This window comes from Carlito syrichta, unplaced genomic scaffold, assembly GCF_000164805.1.
Source record: "Carlito syrichta isolate Samal-C Ts95f unplaced genomic scaffold, Tarsius_syrichta-2.0.1 Scaffold304694, whole genome shotgun sequence".
NCBI classification, from domain to species: domain Eukaryota; kingdom Metazoa; phylum Chordata; class Mammalia; order Primates; family Tarsiidae; genus Carlito; species Carlito syrichta.
Window position 1 is genome coordinate 136691 of NW_007248790.1, and position 19921 is coordinate 156611.

The following is a 19921-nucleotide window of genomic DNA, read 5'->3' on the forward strand; positions in this document are numbered from 1 at the left end:
CAAGATCCCTACAATAAATCAAAAAATCAGCCAGGCGTGGTAGCGTGTGCCTGTAATTCCAGCTACTCGGAAGGCTGAGGCGGAAGGATCGCAGGAGCCCAGCAGGTCGAGGCTGCGGTGGCAGGGAGCGGCCACTACACTCCGGTCTGGGCGACAGAGTAAGACTCCAACTCAAAAAAATAAAATAAAATAACTTGAAAATCTCCATGTGTTTACAAATCAAAATATAATAGGTCCAAATAATACAAAAGTCAAAAGTAGAGGCCAAAATAAAAATTGGAAAACATTTAAAAATGAATTATAAAATACTACATACCCAAACTAGTTACACAGCCAACTGGTGCTTAGAAGGAAATGTTTAGCTTTAAATGAGTATATTGAAAAGGGAAAAATGCTGAAAAGTAATGAACTACAAGAAGTCAGCAGAACAACAAAGTAAACTCCCAAAAAGTAGAAGTAAGGAAATAAAGAGAAGAAATTAATGCAATAGAAAATAAAGAGGCCAGGCTCAAGCCCATAATCCCAGTACTTATAGGAAGGCCGAGGCGAGAGGACTGACTGAGCCCATAGGTTTGTGACCAGCCTGGGCAACTTGGTGAGATCTTGTCTCTACAATACAGCAAAAAATTAGCCGGGCATGATAGGGCATGCCTATAGTTCTGGCTACTTGGAAGGTTGAGGTGGAAGGATCACCAGAGCCCAGCAGGTCGATGCTGGAGTGGCCGTGAGTGTACCACTACACTCCAGCCTGGGCAACAGTGAGACTCTGACTCAAAAAAAAGGAAGAAGAAGAAAAAGAAAAGAAAGATACAATACAAAGGATTAGCAAAATTCAAAATTGGTTCTTTGGAAAGACTACTAAATCTCTGGTGAGATTGATAAAAGAAAAATTAAAAGGTACAAATAACCTATATGAGACATGAAAAGAGAATCCCTTCCTGCAGCCATTAAAAGAACAGAAAATTTATTATAAATAACTTTATGCCAGAAAATTTAAAAGTTTAGATAAGAAGACAAATTCTTAGGGGGAAAAGTTACCCCAAAAAAATCACAAGACAGAAAACTCTAATAGGCTTAAAAATGAGAAATTGAATTAGTAATTAAAAACCTTTCCTCCCAACACAAAGAAATGATATATGCTCAAGGTGAAAGATATCCTAAACCCTGACTTGATCATTACACATCAAAATATCACATGTACTCCAAACATATATACAAATATTATGTACCAATTTTTTAAAAAACAACAAAAAAACCTTTCCACAAAGAAAACTTCCAGCCCAGATATTTTTTCTGCCATGTTATAACAAACATTTATGGAAGAAATCATTCCAATCATACATAAACTCTTACAGAACAGAATATGAAGGTCAGTTCATTTTATATGGCTAACATAACGCTGATTTCAAATCCTGACAAGGACAGTATAGACCATCTCACTCATGAACATAGTTTTACAGCTTACGCCATCACTGCATTCATTCAGGTCTTTTAGCTCAAAGGGCTTCTCAAAAAGTTCTTCCCTTACCCCAACTATCTAAAGTAGCATCCCTGTTACTCTTTATCCCCTGAGCCTATTTTATTATATTTCAAGGCCTATATATGACCTGATTGTGTGTGTGGTGTGTGTGTGTGTGTGTGTGTGTGTGTGTGTGTGTGTACATGTATAATGAGTACTATGTTCCCCACTAAAATTTAAATTCAAAGAAAGCTTGTTTTATTCACTACTGTTGCCACACTATCTACACACAGCAGGTCCTCAAAATATTTGTTGAACAAATAATTGCTTTTCATTTTACTGAGAAAATAATGACAAAAGACACAATTAGAATTCAATAAGGCTTTCAAAAGTGTTCATACTCTATTAATCACAGGAATATCATCATATACATGTTTTGGTGGTAGGAGTATAATGTACATAATTCAGGATTTGGTAATAACTGATGAAGGAATGGGGTCTTCTTAAATTTCTCTGTCCCTTCCCACAACCTTCCTTTCTAAGTTAGGCACAATATCATTCATTAATTCTTCCCCTAGATGGTTCCTTATACTACCAAGTCAGAATCTCAGACATTTATACATTAAGAATATAAAGACAATGAAGACAAGGTAGAATAATGCATGAAACAGAAAAGTAATACTCATAGAGTTGATACATATTAGAGGCATACAGACTGTTAAAGTTGTAGCGTGATAGAGGAGCTGATAAACTTTTAGGGATAGGTGTTTAGGGAAGGTTTCAGCAGTGGTGATACTAAACAAATACTTGCAAAAGCAAATACAAAAGATATTTTTCATTTTATGATATATATGAAAAGAAATGAGGGTATTAAGTCAGAAAGTACTACAGTAATTTGCTATCATGAAATAAGCTAGCCTGAGAATGACACCAAAACAAGGAGAATGACAGAATAGAATAGAGAAACTGATCCAAGTTCTTATTTCATGTAAGCCACCGGATGAAGCGTTAGCTGAAGTTGAAATACAAAATCTAATCATTCCCTTTTTTGCTTAAGCCAGTTTGAATTGTTTTCTGTCACTTGCAACATAAGAACACAGACAAATCTCAATGAATTCTTTAAAAAGGAGAAGTATTTGCCAATTTCAGTGTGTAGGTATACACGGGTACTACTGGTATTTTTGAAGGAGCAATTCTGTGTGGGACAATTCCAAATATCACAGGATGCTTAGCATATCTGACTTCTATTCATTATCAATAGTAATTCACTGTCACTGTGACAACCAAAAATATTCCCCTATAGTATTTCCAAATGTCTCCCATCCCCAAGGGGAACCACAATGCTATTTCATAATAGTTGTTATTATAACCCATTTCTCACAGTGATTCCACTAGGTATGCTTAAATGTACTTAACATCAATCTTGAAAGAACTGGGATATACCTCTCAAATCTTCTAATTTTACAAAATAATCCATTTTAACCAGTCATCTATGACTGTCTAATGCTTGGCCAAAATCTTGTGTATAGCTTACATAAACTCTTCGGGTAAACTAGTCAAGAGGTAAGAGGACAAACTTCCACCTGTCTTTGGCAGCTGTGTGATAATGTGATGCCTGGAGCAGAAACAGCCATTTGTAACCAAGATGGGACAAGTCTGAGCCCCAAAGAGCCCCTAAGGATAACTAAGCATAAAGATGGAAAACACCTGGATGCTTGATGACATCATTGTGTAGCTAAGTTGACTAAACATAGAATCCTCCAACTCTGGACTCCTTTTTATGTAAGATGCTATTTAAATCACTGTCAGTCGGGTATTACATGTCTTGAGGTCTAACTAATACAAGCTGTATTCAAGATCTGATAAGTGATTGATAGTGGGAGAAGAACCAAGATGACTGCAAGGTTTCAAGACTGGGTGGTTGAGAGAATGGTGCTTAGAAAAGAGAGATCAAGAAGAGTAATACATATACACACATGCACATATAAACACACTAGGTGGGGCACGTGGATGGAGATCAAATTGATTCAGGTTAGTGTGTGTTAAATTCATGGTAGTACATATAAGACAGAGATATAAAGCAAGCAGGAGAAGTGGAAAATAAAGTTACAGAACTGATAGTTTATATTATAAAGGATGCAATCACTAAGAGAACACAGTGAAAAGGATCCAGAACCTTGAAGACACTAGTTACCTCTCCAGGACCCATTCCAATTTCCCTGCATTGTGTTGTAGTCCTTATTTCCGGATATGATTCACTCCACTGGTTAGACCACTTAAAATTCCATCTCTCTGGACAAAGATATTGTTACAGGTTTGGCAGCATGATTTTCTATGTTTGATTAATCAAAGCAGAGACTCTTGGAAAAAGGCTAGAAGAGGCCTTCTCTCTCCCTTTAGAAGTAAATTAAGCCGGGCTCGGTGGCTCAGCCTGTAATCCCGCGCCTTTGGGAGGCTGAGGTGAGTGGATTGCCTGAGCCCGCGGGTTCGAGACCCACCTGGGCAGCAAGACCTCATCTCCAATAAATCAAAAAATCAGCCAGGCGTGGTAGCGCATGCCTGTAATTTTGGCTACTTGGAAGGCTGAGGCGGAAGGATCGCCGGAGCCCAGCAGGTCGAGGCTGCGGTGGCCGGGAGTGGCCACTGCACTCCAGTCTGGGCGACAGAGTGAGACTCCAACTCAAAAAATAAAAATAAAAAGTAAATTAAGAAGGTTACAATGTGGGCATTGCTGATAGCAATCCTTTTATTGGGAGCGAAGCCAGTATGAGCATAAAGCCCAAACAGGAGGACAATGTTGAGACAATAGTGGAAAAATAGAACCTCAGCCCTGATGACATGACCTCTGAACTATTCTTTAAGCCAATTCTATGTAAGCACTTTGGCCGATTACATGAGTCAAAATTTTCCTTTTGTTTCAAATCCCACTGCAATCTAACTACTATAGGGAATAGCTGTGTTTAGGGGGAAGAACAAAGTCAATACAGTATAGGAAATGTAAAGAAACTTTCAGAGACATAGGGAATCAGGAAGTACAATGCAGAAAAAACAAGATATTAGATCATTTTATTATTACATAATATAGTCAATGGTCTAGGAAAATCAAGAATAACAGAGGAAGGGTCAATGAATTTGGTGATTAGGAGGTCAAAGGAGACTTTGAAAACAGCAATTTTAGTGGCACAAAGGTAAAGAAAGAGTGCAAAGGACAGAAGTATTTATTACAAACTCCACAATGTACCAAACACTTGGATAGACGTTTAAACCTTTGCACTTAGATGTCCCCTTAGAGGGGATATCATAAGTCTATCAAACCACTCAGATGTCCCCTCTCAGGGGACATAGACTGCTGGTGATGGTTATTATTCAGACAAATTTATGCAAGTGGAAATTTTTCAAAAATGTGTGTTTCCTTAATGTTTTTCATTCAAATTGCACGAGAAAGCAAAGAGATGGAATATATTCTGAGATATGATTAATCAGTTGAGAAGTGGTTTTCAGGAATCACGAGTGTATCCTTCTATATCATCTTCAAACAAAGGGCTAGGCAATAAATTACATATTATTAATGTGGGAGGAAGAAAATGAGACTGCATTGTGTGCTTGAATAGAAAAACCCAGGTGGAAGATGTCAAACAACTTCCTATGTCGGTGACTGTTTCATATGTTACCACATGTTAGAAAAATAAGATATAAAATTTTGATTTTTTTGGTCATAAAGTTCCTCAATGTCCAAAATTCTATTATAAGCCAAATATCATTGCAATAAAATAATTGGTTCCAAAGCTATACTAATTAATATGAAAGATTAGTTTTTCACTATTTCATAAAAAAGTGCGGTTGAGTTGCTGGTAGGTGATCCATGAGATGTCTCTTGAGTACAAAGTATTAATATGTGTTAACTTTTTCAGTTCTCATTCTACATGGTAAGTACAACATCTTTATTAGTTCGTTTTGTGTTAATATGTGTTAACTTCTTCAGTTTCCATTCTACATGGTAAGTATAACATCTTTATTAGTTTCGTTTTAAAGGAATACCTGAGATTGAGTAATTTACAAAGAAAAGAGGTTTATTTAGCTCACAGTTCTACATGGTGCTGGTATCTTCTATTTATGGCAGAAGGCAAGGAGAAATGGCCTGTTACATGGCGAGAGAGGACACATGAGTGAGAGGAGGGAGGTGCCAGCCTCTTTTTCTTTTCTTTCTTTTTTTTTTTTTTTTTTTGAGTTGGAGTCTCACTCCGCCGCCCAGGCTGGAGTGCAGTGGCATACTTACAGCCACTCCAGGATCAACCTGCTGGGCTCTGCTGATCCTTCCACCTCAGCCTTCCAAGTAGCCGAACTATAGGTTCGTGCTACCACGCCTGGCTAATTTTTGATTTCTTGTAGAGACGAGGTCTTGCCAAGTGGCCTGAGCTGGTCTTGAACCAGCTGGCTTTTGTGTGAATCAATAGAGTGAGAATTCACTCATTACCATGAGAACAGCAACAAGCTATTCATGAGAAATCCATCCCCATGACCCAACCACCTCCCACTAGGCCTCACCTCTAATAATGGGGATCAAATTTCAACATGAGATTTGGAGGGGACAAACATCCAAATTATATCAACATCCTACTATGCAGAAAGAAGTCTGAATAATAACATACCCATAGCTACTAAGATCAGAACCCCAGATCGAAAATTCTATCTGGCTCAAAAGCCAATGTTCTTCCTACTACAACAGACTTCTGGGATAAAAGAAAGAGTCCCTAAGGAAAGTAGTAAGAATACAGTGGCACAGCAGACTCATTCAGAATGATCACCTCGGGTTAAGCAGAATACAGTACTTGTAGCTGGTAGCTTTGGAGAAGATATAAGCATGTATGTAGGCTAGAGAGGGAAAGACTGAAGGGGGGGGGGACCAGAAGTGATAATGGACAGTTTTTTGAGAAAGAAAGATGGGACAGGATGATCACAGGCACACCTGGAGGGGGTTGCTCTTGATAAGAAGGAAGGTCGTTTCTTCCTTTCACACAGAAGTAAATAAAGAGGTGATACTGAGATTAAAAGAGGGGAGTTGAGGGACTATACCTCAGATGGTTGAGACTTTTCTCAGTAAAGGAAGAAATCAAGTTATTAGCTATAAAAACCTTCAGGCAATGAGACAAAAAGGTACACAACACTAAGGACCCAACAGAGAGCACTAACTAGCATAAAAATTAACCCATTAACTAGCATAAAAATTAACCCATGACTGTCTGTGGCATCCCTTGGGATTTCTAGGGTCAAATTGACAAAGCTAGTGATGAAGCTTATTCAGGATAGGGTACTAGAAAGGTAAGATTACAGAAAGTGAAGCATTCTAGGCTATCAATAAGAGCTTAGCAAAAACTGATGACTGTGGGATCGTGATTACACAGGGAGGCAAATGAAGTCCACAATAGGTTAACGAGTTAGATGAACAGAGACAAAGAAGGTTCATAAACTAAAAAAGTGAGAGAGAAAGAAAAAAACAAAAAATTCTTGGTCAGAAATTTCTTTTGACAGAGAGGGGCAAATCACTGCCAGAAGCAGTGGGCCACTGATTGGGGCTCAGCTGCTTCTATTTTACTACTGTCCCTTCAAACTGAAAGCAAAGAACTGAGAGACAACCAGCTTGAAAACTTGCAGTCTTTGGTTCTAGAAAAGTGAAGGCTATCAACAAACAAATAAACTAGCTCACAAAAGAATCAAATACAAAAATATTTCTTATTTTAAGCTGAATAATTCTCTCTAAAATTTAAAAATTAAGAGGTCCAAAGTCTACAGCAAAGGGAAAAACAGATTGTGTGATATGAGGTAGAATGAAAAGTAAGCAAATCTGCCAGGCCAATTATAACCCACATGTTAAAGATGCTTGACATACAATTTTAATAGGACAGGACTATCTATGCTCAATAACTTTGGAGAACACCTAGCATAGCTTCAAGAAAACAATACTGCTCAATTTAATGCAAATAAAAAAGACCTACCCATTTGCAATCTCAAAGGGCAAACTATCACTTCTATGTTTATTTTCACTTCTAAAATTTTGCAGCTCTTGACACATTATCCCACTATAAAGAAAGATGGGAGAATTAGCCATGACAACTTCATTACCCTGTAATTTGCACTTATACCAAGTTATTTAGGACAGTTTTTTATACTAGTAATCCTGACTACCCTTGCCCTAGTAATAAAACAGGGAGAACTGAGACAGATACAAATCTAAATTTTATATAAAACATCAAGTACTCTAAGGGTTGTTAAGCGATAGCAACCATCGAGAATACAAGAAATTTGACTAGCTTTGAACTTAAAAAGCCTTTCTCCATTTTAGACCTTTCTAAAGAAAACAAAGGGCTTGTACAATACGGAATTCTAAAACTTCTGTGGGCAATTTAAGCTAACCTGAATAAAAGAATAAATCACCTTTCCTTTCCTGTGCCATCAGGTGATGTCTTACATTTACAGCATAAGGCTTTCTTTTTAAAAAATGAACACAATACTTCCCAATTTTTTCACTAGATCTAGAAAACTCACGCCTCAAAAGTTCCGAGACCAAAGATTTCCTACAGCCAAAAGAGATGAACGATTCACATGAACAATCACTTGCCATCAAAGGCACCCGTCCTCTACTCTGCAAGAAGAGTTCGGTGGGTCAAGGAGTCAGGCTCTCCTACACCATCCCAGTCTCCTGGGGACTTGATTCCCTTATCAAAATGAACAAAATTCACTGGCCTCTGGATAACAGCCTTTTCTTCACATGCCGGGCTATCGGTAATCTTCCCAGGAAGAGAGTTTAAAAAAACTTTTAGAGGAAGCAAAAGGGTCGAAACGAGGAAGATGGAGAAGCGACTAAAATAGGAGGGGCGGACGACCCACCCACCCAACGTGAATGGGGCACTGCTTGCAGGGGTGAAGCTTCACCGGCAGCCAGGAAAGGCGGGGGCCGGTGGGCGTCGCGACCCTCACCCACTGTGTGAGAACGGAGGACCTGCAAACCAGGGGCCAACGGGAGGCCTGATAGAGGGGTGCAGGGAGGGGAGGAGGTGGGACGTGGAGCCAGGAGAGCCGCAGAGTCGGGCCGAGCAGCGTAGGGTCCCGAGCAGCGGCGGGGAAGAGCCGAGGAGGCTTTGCCTGGGGAGGAGACGCCGACGCCTGCAGCCTCACTCACCTGCCAGACGCTCGCCCCGCGGTCGCCTGGGCTCTCCCCCTTCGGCCGGACGCAGCCCCTGCAGCCGCCGGAGCTCCAGGACCCGAGAGCTGAGGGTGGTACAGAAGCGGGCAAAGCGGCGACCGGACCCGAGCCCAGGGAGGCGAACATAGGGGGCGGTGGGAGCCCGAGAAGGCGACTCCGCGCTCCACCTTCCTCACCAATACCCAACAACGCTTCCCGGGAACAGCATCACGCCAAGCTCGGCCCGCTGCTCCGGGGCCTTCGCCCGCAGGTCCCCCCCAGCCGCGGCCGGGCTTCCGGCGGCCACACCCCGCCCCCTCGCTACTCGGCCTCTGCCATCTTGTGGGAGGCGGGAAGAACACAATGCGCATGCGTGAGTGGGGCCTACAGCCCGGCAATGCGCAGCCGCGTTGGCCGCTGCGCTCCGGCCGCTAGGTCCGGCTTCGCGGTGCTGTCCCGTGAGCCTTTGCTGCTTGGGAAGCCCGTTCTCTGAGTCTCCGCTCTTCTTAGCTGTGCTGCAGCTCAATGAATAGATCCTTCTGCACACACTACAGGCAGTTGTTCTGCAGACATCTGCGTGCCAGTCCCCGGGTCAGGCGCTGGTGATAGATGAATAAAAATCGGCTCCAGTCCTACAGAAGCTCATAATCTAGTGGGAAAACGGAGTTTTTTTGCAGCCGTGCCCTCTGCTTTCCCCTACCTCCCCCATTTTTAATTCAAAACATAACCTCTTCCGGGAAGTCCACCTTGTTTGTCTCAGTTTGATCAGTTCTTACCTTGCATTGCACTTCTTCAGCATAATTTCATTCAATATTAATTCAACAAAGGATATCATTTAAGTTTTTGTACACTAGATACTGTTTCAGGCTCTAGGTTTACAGCAATAAGAAACTCATGGAACACATTCTAGTGTGGAAGAATAGGCAATAAAAGAAGAAAATAGGTAAACAAAGGAATGTTTTATGGTGATAAGGGATAGGAACAGAGAAAACCATGGAAAGATGATTGAGGGTGACAGGTAGTGATTAGCGTTCTCTCTCTAGAGATGACTGATTTGAGGCCTGACTTACCACCGGGGTCCAGAAATCTGGGGCAGAAACTTTCAGTCTGAGGGAACGGCGGAACAGCAGGAGGTGGGAGTACTCGAGTCTAATGTGTAAGAGGGACAGAAAGAAGAGGTGACATGGAAAGTGGGAGGAGATGTGGTTAGGGGGATGCAGGGGCCAAGTCTGGTAGGGCCTTGAGCTCATGGTAAGGTTTCAATTTGTTGACACTGTCCCCAACTACTCCTCTTCACCTATTCCACTACTGGCTCCTGATGGCCTTACTGCTTGTACGTGCCCACTTGACTGTGTGGAAGATCCTTCCTCTTGTTCTTTACATGTCTAAATTCTTGTTATCTTTCAGGTTTGTTTAAATGTTGCCTCAGAAAGACCATCCTTCCTAAGTAAATCAACATATTTTAAAACTATATATGTATTTTTTTCTTCATGTCTCCCCACTAAACAGTAAACTCCATAAGAGAGAGAAGATGTTTTGTTCACCTATGAACACCCACTTCCTAGCACCATACCTGGCATGGGTGATCACTCAATAAATGTTGACTTAATGAGTGTGGAAGTTTGTCAGCATCTAAGTAGTTAGTGGTGTACTACACTGGTTTTCACTTGTTGAATTTTTAAATTAAATGCAAGTCACTTGCTATTTGTATGTCTCTTCAACTAGATTATAAATAAGGAAGCATGGAGAAAGACAGGGAGAAAAAGAGGGTGGTGATAGTGGGGCAATGGTCAGAAATTATATTTTATATATATTTGTAGTGTTGGGAAAAGGAAGACTTTAAGTTTGTGGAACAGCTATTATATATGTTGTGAACTATGCTAGGTACTTAATCCTCATCAAAGCCCTGCTAGGTAATTATCCTGTTTTGTATTTTTTTTTTGTTGTTTTTTTTTTGAGTCAACGTCTCACTTTGTCATCCAGGCTAGAGTGCAGTGGTACACTCATGGCCACTGCAACCTTGATCTGCTGTGCTCAGGCTTTTCTTCCACCTCAGCCTTCTAAGTAGCTGGAACTACAGGTACGTTCCACCACCACTACACACACACACACACACACACACACACACACACACACACACACATTTTTGTAGAGAGGAGGTCTCGCAAGTTGCCCAGGCTAGTCTCCACCTCTGCCTCCTAAAGTGCTGGGATTACAGGTGTGAGTCACCATGCCAGGGCTATTCTCATTTTTAGACATTAGTGAATTCAGAGAGATCAAGTCCCTTGTCCAAGGCCTCACATTAAGGAATAGTGCTGACTGTAAAGTCCATGCCCTTACCTCCTGGAAAGATTGGATTCAGAGACAGGCATATGTAGTGATTTGATTCTGTGTCATTAGCAGGCTTTCACTCAAGATTTCAGCTACCATCATTTCACTATGCTTCTGTATAGGATCTCAACAAGGGAAACTGCTGTTATTTTCTTTTGAATTGGAGCAGAGTTTATTTTATCATTTTCCTTTTAAAGCTTTTAAATATATTTTTATTAATAACATACATTTTTGTTAAAAGGAATGCAAGCAAAATGGATTCATATCCTAAATGCTAGTTGCATTCCTTGGTTTAGCCTTCTTTACCATATGACTAGCTCTCCCAACTAGGTTCCAGTTGGTACCTTAGACTCCCAAAGACAGTCCCCTGGCAAAGAATTAGAGGCTCACTGCAACATTCCATTGACTTATCAGACTTACACACCATTATTTCCCCTCTAAACAGGATAGCTGCCTCAGGATTGCTGGGAGCACCTACTAGAAAGGATAGAGCTAGCATCTTATTTGTGGGTGTCATTTAATCCTTATATGAGGGAAGAAATACACTAAACTCATGATGACATATGCTCATCAACCAAATCTAATTGGTTCACATGCAAATCAAGTAGTAGGTAGGACTATATACCTGAAAAGACTCCCCCACCTTCAACTTTACTATAGTGTAATCCTTGGAATAAATCCTAGAAACAAGACAATGTAATCCGTTTCTATGGTATTCTGTTCTCTTATGGTTACCATCTGTTTTGAGTTTAATTGTGCTGCCCCCCCAAAAAGATATGTTGAAGTCCTAGCTTTCGGTACCAAAGAATGTGACCTTATTTGGAAATAGGGTCATTGCAGATATAATTAAGTTAGAGTGAAGTCATATTGCAATAAGGTAAGGTAACCTGACATGCCTGTTGTTCTTATAGGAAGATGACCACGTGAAGACAGAGACAGAAAGAATGTCATGTGAGAAGTAAGGCAGAGACTGGAGTTACACAGTTAGAAGCCAAGGAATGCCAAAGATTGCCAGCAAACCATCAGAAGCTAGGAAGAAGCATGCAAGGATTTTCCTACAGGTTTCAGAGAGATCATGGCTCTGCCCACACCTATGTCCACCTATTTTGGACATATAGCCTTCAGAACTGTGAGTCAATACATTTCTGTTGTTTTACACAACTCTATCTGAGATACTTTGTTACAACAGCCCTGGGAAGCCAATACATCATTTTCCATATATGGCAGGACCTGAAATAAGGTAAGGGACAGGGACAGGTAATGAGGCAGCCTGAGCTACTGCCCTAACTTGGCGACGAACCAACTATACAACCTCAGGCAAGTCACTGAGCAATAGTTTCCTTGTCTGTACAAACAGGGGTAATTATAGCTGTCTTGCCTACTTCAAAGATCTGCAGTGATAGCAAACAAGTATCTGTGATGCTGTGACCAAGAAGGTCTGACAAATACTAAGAAATGATTATTTGAAAGACAGCGTTTCTGCTACAGGGACTTTTATAGTCTGGCCAAGGAGACAAGGCACTTTACTATGACAGGATAACTAGTATAGGCCAAGTGCAAGTATGTGGTTTGGATCTTATTCACTATTGGTGCTGAAAAAAAGAAGAATCTTTTGGACTGGAGTGAAGAGGAAGACTTCATGAAGGGCTTTAACAGAAAATAAATTTATTAGAAAGATATTGGATACCTATAGGATCTTCAGGAACAACACTCAACACTATGCCCAGAACTGATCCCCAAAAGTCATCACTGTAGCCACTGGGGGATCCTGATACCAAAAGTAGGACTGCCATTACCACTTGACCCAGACACAGGATGATGCCACTGCTGCCTCTGAAAATTAGATACAGTTTCCATGGCTTCCACTACTCTCAACAGAATGGAGGGTCACTTCGTCTTCATTAGCGTTCAACCTTAAGCCTCAGATGACGGCAAATGATGGACACAGCCCAGTCATACATCAGCACTCTAGCTTCATGCTATCCATTAGAAATACAAGGCAGGCCACATACATAATTTTAAATTTTCTAGTAACCACATTAAGAAAGGTTAAAAAAAGTCGGGCTTGGTGGCTCAGCCTGTAATCCCGCGCCTTTGGGAGGCTGAGGAGAGTGGATTGTCTGAGCCCGTGGGTTCAAGACCTGCCTGGGCAGGCGAGACCTCATCTCTACAATAAATAAAAAAATTAGCCGGGCGTGGTAGCACGCGCCTGTAATTTCGGCTACTCGGAAAACTGAGGCAGAAGGATCGCCGGAGCCCAGCAGGTCGAGGCTGCAGTGGCCGGGAGCAGCCACTGCACTCCAGTCTGGGCGACAGAATGAGACTACAACTCAAAAAAAAAAAGAAAGGTTAAAAAAAAGCCTGTAATCCTAGCACTTTGATAGGATGAGATGGGAGGATCCCTTAAGTCAGACGTTTGAGACCAGCCTGAGCAACACAGCGAGATACCAGTCTCTACAAAAAAAAAAAAAAAAAAGGCACCTGTAGTCTTAGCTACTCAGGAAGCTGAGATGAGAGGATCACTTGAGCTCAGGAGTTCAAGGTTGTAGCAAGCTATGATCACACCACTGCACTCTAACCAGAGTGACAGAATGGGACCCTGTCTCAAATAAGAAAGTAAAAAAAGGTGAAACTAATTTTAATAATATATTTTATTTAGTCAAAAATATCATTTCAACATGTGGCACTAGCTACATGTCAAATGTTCTATAACCACCGCTAGCCAGTGGCTCCCATATTTGATGGCACAACTCTAATTGATAGGCCAGGAAAACAAGATATGGACTTTCAGTTACCATACTGAGAAGTGGGTTTTGCTTCATGAGGAGGTCAATTTCCTAAACACCGAAAGAGAGTTCAGATACAGTCTTACAAATGGAAATTAAAGTTTAAGGAAACCCAGGACTGGATTGTAGAAAATGGGAAATAGTGAACAAAGGATGTTTTTCATTAATTTTATCATATAGCAACTGGGAGCCACTTGTGAAATGGGGAAGTACTTTGAAATTTTAAGAAAAGTATCTACATACAGATGTAGATAATGAATTTAAGAACACTTGTATCTGTGCAATCGTATTCAAGTTGCCTCTCTGAATTTTTCTTCTCATCTTCAGACATGGTGTTAAATATCTATCTCTGGCTTGTTGTGAGGATCAAATGAAATAGTGCATGTGAAAATGACCAGCACCTGGTGCATTATTCAGGGTTCTTCAAAGAGACAGAACCAGTAGTATATATTTAAGAGGAGATTTATTATAAAAATTGGCTTATGTGGTTATAGACGCCAAGAAGTCCCACAGCATGCCATCAGTAAGCTGTAGAACCAGGAGAGCTAGTGGTGTAATTCAGCCCAAAGGCCTGAGCATCGGGGAGCTGATAGTGGAAGTCCTGGTCTGAATTTGAAAGCTTGAAAAATCAGGAACACCAATGTCCAAAGGCAGGAGAAGATGCCTGCCCACACTGGTGGGGGCAATCTTCTTTACTCAGTCTACCAAATGGAATACTAGTCTTGGCAGGTTACGGTGGCTCAAGCCTGTAATCCCAGCACTTTGGGAGGCCAAGGTGAGGGAATTGCCTGAGCCCATAGGTTCGAGAACAGCCTGGGCAACTTGGAGAGACCTCATCTCTAATAAATCACTAAAAAAAAAAATTAGTCAGGCATGGTAACGTGTGCCTGTAGTTCCGGCTACTCGGAAGGCTGAGATGGAAGGATCTCTGGAGCCCAGCAGGTCGACGCTGGGGTGGCCATGAGCGTGCCACTGCACTCCAGTCTGGGCAATGGAGTGAGACTCCAACTCAAAAAAAAAAAAAAAAAAAATACCAATCTCTTCCAGAGACACCCTCACAGACACACTCAGAAATAATGTCTTACCACCTGTCTGTGCACTCCTTAGCCCAGACAAGTTGACATATAAAATTAGCCACCACACCTGGCAAGCACTCAATTAATGTTACTTAAATCTGAATGAATCTAAATATCTGGTTAGAGGTCTAGATGAACAACAAAGAGTTGGACTACTTTTTAAAAGCCAAGAGGAACTCTGGGTAAAAACCCAGAAAATATGTATTAAATATGTATTAGAGATCTCAATTCTTCCTCAGCTTGTACAAGTTAAAATGTGCACTTATTTCCTAAATAGTTCACTTCTTTTTTTTTTGAGTTGGAGTCTCACTCTGTCACCCAGACTGGAGTGTAGTGTTACCCTCCCGGCCACCGAAGCCTTGACCTGCTGGGCTCCGGCGATCCTTCCTCCTTAGCCTTCCAAAGTAGCTGGAACTACAGGCGCATGCTACCACGACCGGCTAATTTTTTTGATTTATTGTAGAGATGAGGTCTTGCCAAGTTGACCAGGTGGGTCTGAAACCCGCGGGCTCAAGCAATTCACTCACATCGGCCTCCCAAAGCGTGGGATTACAGGCTGAGCCACCAAGTCCAGCAATAGTCCATTTCTCACTGGTCATTCCTGGCTTCTAAATAATATTTTTCTGACAGGTCATCTCTTGTGGCCTATAGTTCTCCTCTGGGTAGTATTTCATCGTTTGTTTGACTCATGCCTTGTCTTCTTCACTAGATACATACATGAGGACATGGGCCATGTCTTATTCATATTTTTATCTATCCCTAACAATTTATTGAACTGAAAACATCTAAACAAAGAAGATCAGAAAAATGTGATAATTTTAAAAGCTGAGTAATGTGTTCCACGAGTATTCGTCATATTATTCTTATGATTCTTACTTTTATGTATGCTTGGAATTTTTCATAATAACAAGTTTAAAAAAGACATTCAATAGATGTCTGCCTTAAGATGATGGGGTGAGTACAAGTATTTTCTTCCTTTCTCTCTGTATACTTCACTAAAATGTCTATAGCTGGGCTTAATTTGTGATTAAACTAATGAATGTTAAACTTCAAGGACCCTCACTTGCATGGACCCTTTTCAAGGTCCTGGAAGATTCCCTAGCAATATGTTCATAGGTTTTTATAAAATCTGTAAAAGTAATATATTTCAACCATAATTGACTGAGGGCATTATCTCTTTCTACTCTGCCTTACACTTTATTACAATTCTCTTTGTGTCAGGTGGTATTAGAGTAGTTAAAGTATGTTTGGGATTCAGCTAAGGGGAGTTGAGTTTGGGATACAATTTTTGAAAATTAAGTTGGAGAATGTTTATGTGATTCACAGTCACTTCTGTTTGTAGTGTCTTATCCTTAATCTTCCTAGTGGAGGAATAGCTTCATTCCTACAGCCCATTGTCTGACGCTTTCAGCATTATAACACAAGGATGCAGGGCCAGAGTTTGTGTTGTATGAGCATGTTCTATGGCACCTAAACTAGAAATATATGTAAAGCCAGAAACTAGCCTGTTGAAAACTATTCCAAATTTTATAACTCATATAGAAAAGAAACTTGAGAAATGTTTCCCCAAATGAAACTTCAATCTTAAAAAGAATAAACCATTACTAATAACAAGTTGTCAAGATGAAAAAAATCTAAACTATTCAATATTGAAAATTTTTTTATCAATCGTGTTGGAAGACTGAATTATCTCTATTTAATCTGTTAAAATTTGATAAAAAACAAAATCACTGTCATATGAAGACATAATTAAAGAGCATATAGACAAAAATGTAGACCAAAAGTACAGTAGTATGTCAGGCAGTAAAATAATGCCCTTATATTATTTCTCTAGATTTTGTGATGCTTGTACATTTTGTATCAGCATTCTAAGATTTATCATTTCCTGTGATTTATTTTCTCATTCTAAAGAAATATTTGCTTTCTCACCTAAATTTGTATTTAAACATTTGTTGTTGTTTTTTTTAAACAGGGACTCAAAATTCAATGTCTCATAAAACATGAATCTCTGCAATTACAGCTGGGGACATCAGATATCCCTCTTAGCAATCACTATTAGTCAGAAGATCAGCAAAGACACAGAATAGTTGAACAACACAATCGACCATCAGGACCTAACTGACATTAATAGAACACTCCAAACTGTAGAATGCATTTTTTTTTTCCCAAGCACTCATGATAGACCACATCTTGGGCCAGAAACAAACTATGCAGAATATTTTTCTGACCATAATGGAATTGAATTAGTAACTAATGAGAAAATAGCAACAGAAAAATGTCACACTTGAAAATTAAAGAGTACACTTCTAAATAATATCTTGGTCAAAAGGAAGTCTCAAAGGAAATTTTAAAAAATAAAATATGCACCCGCGCTTTGGGAGGCTGAGGTGAGTGGATTGCCTGAGCCCGTGGGTTCGAGACCCACCTGGGCAGCGAGACCTCATCTCTACAATAAATAAAAAAATCAGCCTGGCATGGTAGCGCATGCCTGTAATTCCGGCTACTTGGAAGGCTGAGGCGGAAGGATCGCCGCATCCCAGCAGGTCGAGGCTGCGGTGGCCAGGAATAGCCACTGCACTCCAGTCTGGGCGACAGAGTGAGACTCCAACTCAAAAAAATAAAATAAATAAATAAACAAATAAATAAATAAATAAATAAATAAATAAATAGAATATGCAGAACTGAATAAAAACAAATGCAATATAGCAAAATTTGTGGGATACAGCTAAAACAGTGCTGAGAGGGCAATTTATAACGCTGGGTTATCACGTTAGAAAAGAGGAAAGTATTACATTAGAAAAGGTCTCAAATTAATCATCTAATTTCCTATCTCAATAAAAAACAAGAGCAAAGTAAACTCAAAACAAGCAGAAATAATAAAGACAAAAGCAGAAATCAATGAAATTGAAAAGGAAAACAATAGGGAAAAATCAATAAAACATAAAACTGATTGATAAAGCTTGAGCAGCTTGATAAAATAAAAAGAGAGAAGATACATACCAATATCAGTCATGAAACAAGATATCATAACAATTCTTTCAGTCATTTAAAGAATAATAAGGGAATATTATGAACATATTTACACTTATAAATTCAACAACTTTAAAAGAAATGGACTAATTCTTAAAAACTATAAACTACTGAAGCTCAAACAAGATGAAATAGACTACTCTTATAGCCATTAAAAATTTGAACTTGTCATTAAAATTCGCTGAAAAAAAATATCCAAACCTAGATGGCTTCACTGGAGAACTCCACCAAACATTTTGAGAAGAATTGGCATCAATTTTATATAATCTCTTCCAGAGAATAGAGGAGGGAATACTTCTCTACTCACTTTATGAGATCAGTATTACTCTGATACCAAAACTGGACAGAGACAGTAGAATAAAAGAAAACTACAGACCAGTATCTCTCATAAACTTAGATACAGAAACCCTCAACAAAATACTGTCCTTCCTTGGTATCCATGGGGGATTGGTTTCAAGACCTTGCAAATACCAAAATCCATAGATGCTCAAGTCTCTTACATAAAATGGCACATACAACCTAGGTACCTCCTCCCATAGACTTTAAATCATCTCCAAATTAACTATATAGTCATGTGCCACTTAATTAAAGAGTTATGATCTGCAAAATCTATTGTTAAATCACGTTGTCATGTGCGAACATCATAGTGTGTACTTACACAAACTAGATGATACAGCCCAGTACGTGTGGTGCATGATATTGCTGTGTGGTATTGCCTATATCCCCTTGGCTACAGACCTGTACAGTATACTGCTGTACTGAATACTGTAGGCAATTATAACACAATGGTATTTGTGTATTTAAGCATAGGAAAGGCACAGTAAGAATATGGAATTATAATCTTATGGGAGCACCATTATATGTGAGGTCTGTTGTTGACTAAAATGACATTATGCGACTCATGACTGTTTTTATGCTATATAAATAGTTGTATGTAATTGGTGCTTGATTTGTATTTTTTTCCCTAAATATATTTGGTCTGCAATTGGTTGAATTTGTAGATGCAGAACCTGTGAATACGGAGGATCTTGACTGAACTAGCAAATCAAATCCAACAGTGTATTTTTTAAAATACTCATGACCAAGTAGGATTTATCCCAGATATGCATAGCTAGTTCAACAGTAAAAAATCAGTCAATGTAGCTGGGTGTAGTGGTTTATGCCTGTAATCTCAGCACATCAGGAGACCAAGGTGGGAGGATTGCTTGAGCCTAGGAGTTCAAGACCAGCCCGGACAACATAGTGAGACCTTGTCTCTACAAAAAAATCAAACAATTAGTTAGGTGTGGTGGCCTGTGCCTATAGCCCCAGCTACTCAGGAGGCTCAGGCAGAAGGATCACCTGAGCACAGCAGGTCGAGGCTACATTGAGCTGTGATTGTACCACTGAATTCCAGCCTGGGTGGCAGAGTGAGACACTGACACACACACACAAAATCAATCAATATAATCTCCATTATAATATACACACCAATAGGCTAAAAAAGAAAACTCATATATATTTGATACATCATTTGGTACAGAAAAAGCACTTGAAATATCCAACACCCATTCATGATAAAACCTGGATCTGTTTCCTGGTCAATAAGTGTCATAAAAGGGAATAAATCTGAGAAAAGCTGCTGTGTTGCCTATTGCCTTATGGAGAGGCCCACATGGCATGGAACTGAGGGAGGCCTTTGCCCAAAGGTTAGTGAAGAACTGAGGTTCTTAGTTCAACAGTTCACAAGGAACTGAACTCTGACAACAATCATGTGAAGAAGGTTGTAAGTGAATTCTCTCCCAGTCAAGCCTTCAGATGATACCACAGGCTTGACTGCCAGCTTTGTGAGAGACCTTGAGGTAGAGGCACCCAGCTAAACCATGGTCAAGTTCCTGACCCATAACAACTGTGAAATAATAAATACTTCTTGTTATAAACTGCTAAGTCTTGGCATAATTTGGAAGGTAGACATGAAAAGGTGTAAATTCCATTTCCAATACTCATGGAATTGGTCATAGAGCAGACTTGACAATCTTTCAACATGAAACTAATTATAAATTTTTCTTCTTTTTCTTGT

The 19921-nt window shown here is 40.0% G+C and overlaps 1 protein-coding gene across 2 annotated transcripts in view; it reads right to left on the reverse strand.

The window, feature by feature from the left end:
* Window positions 1-8997, reverse strand: part of APC (APC, WNT signaling pathway regulator) — a 131127-nt gene extending 122130 nt beyond the window's left edge. For both annotated transcript variants that reach the window (XM_021713715.1, XM_021713716.1), the window contains exon 1: window positions 8637-8997. In XM_021713715.1, the coding sequence (XP_021569390.1) occupies window positions 8637-8786 (150 nt within the window). In that variant the 5' untranslated portion in view covers window positions 8787-8997. The remainder of the gene's footprint in view (window positions 1-8636) is intronic.
* Between the last annotated feature and the right edge of the window lie 10924 nt (window positions 8998-19921).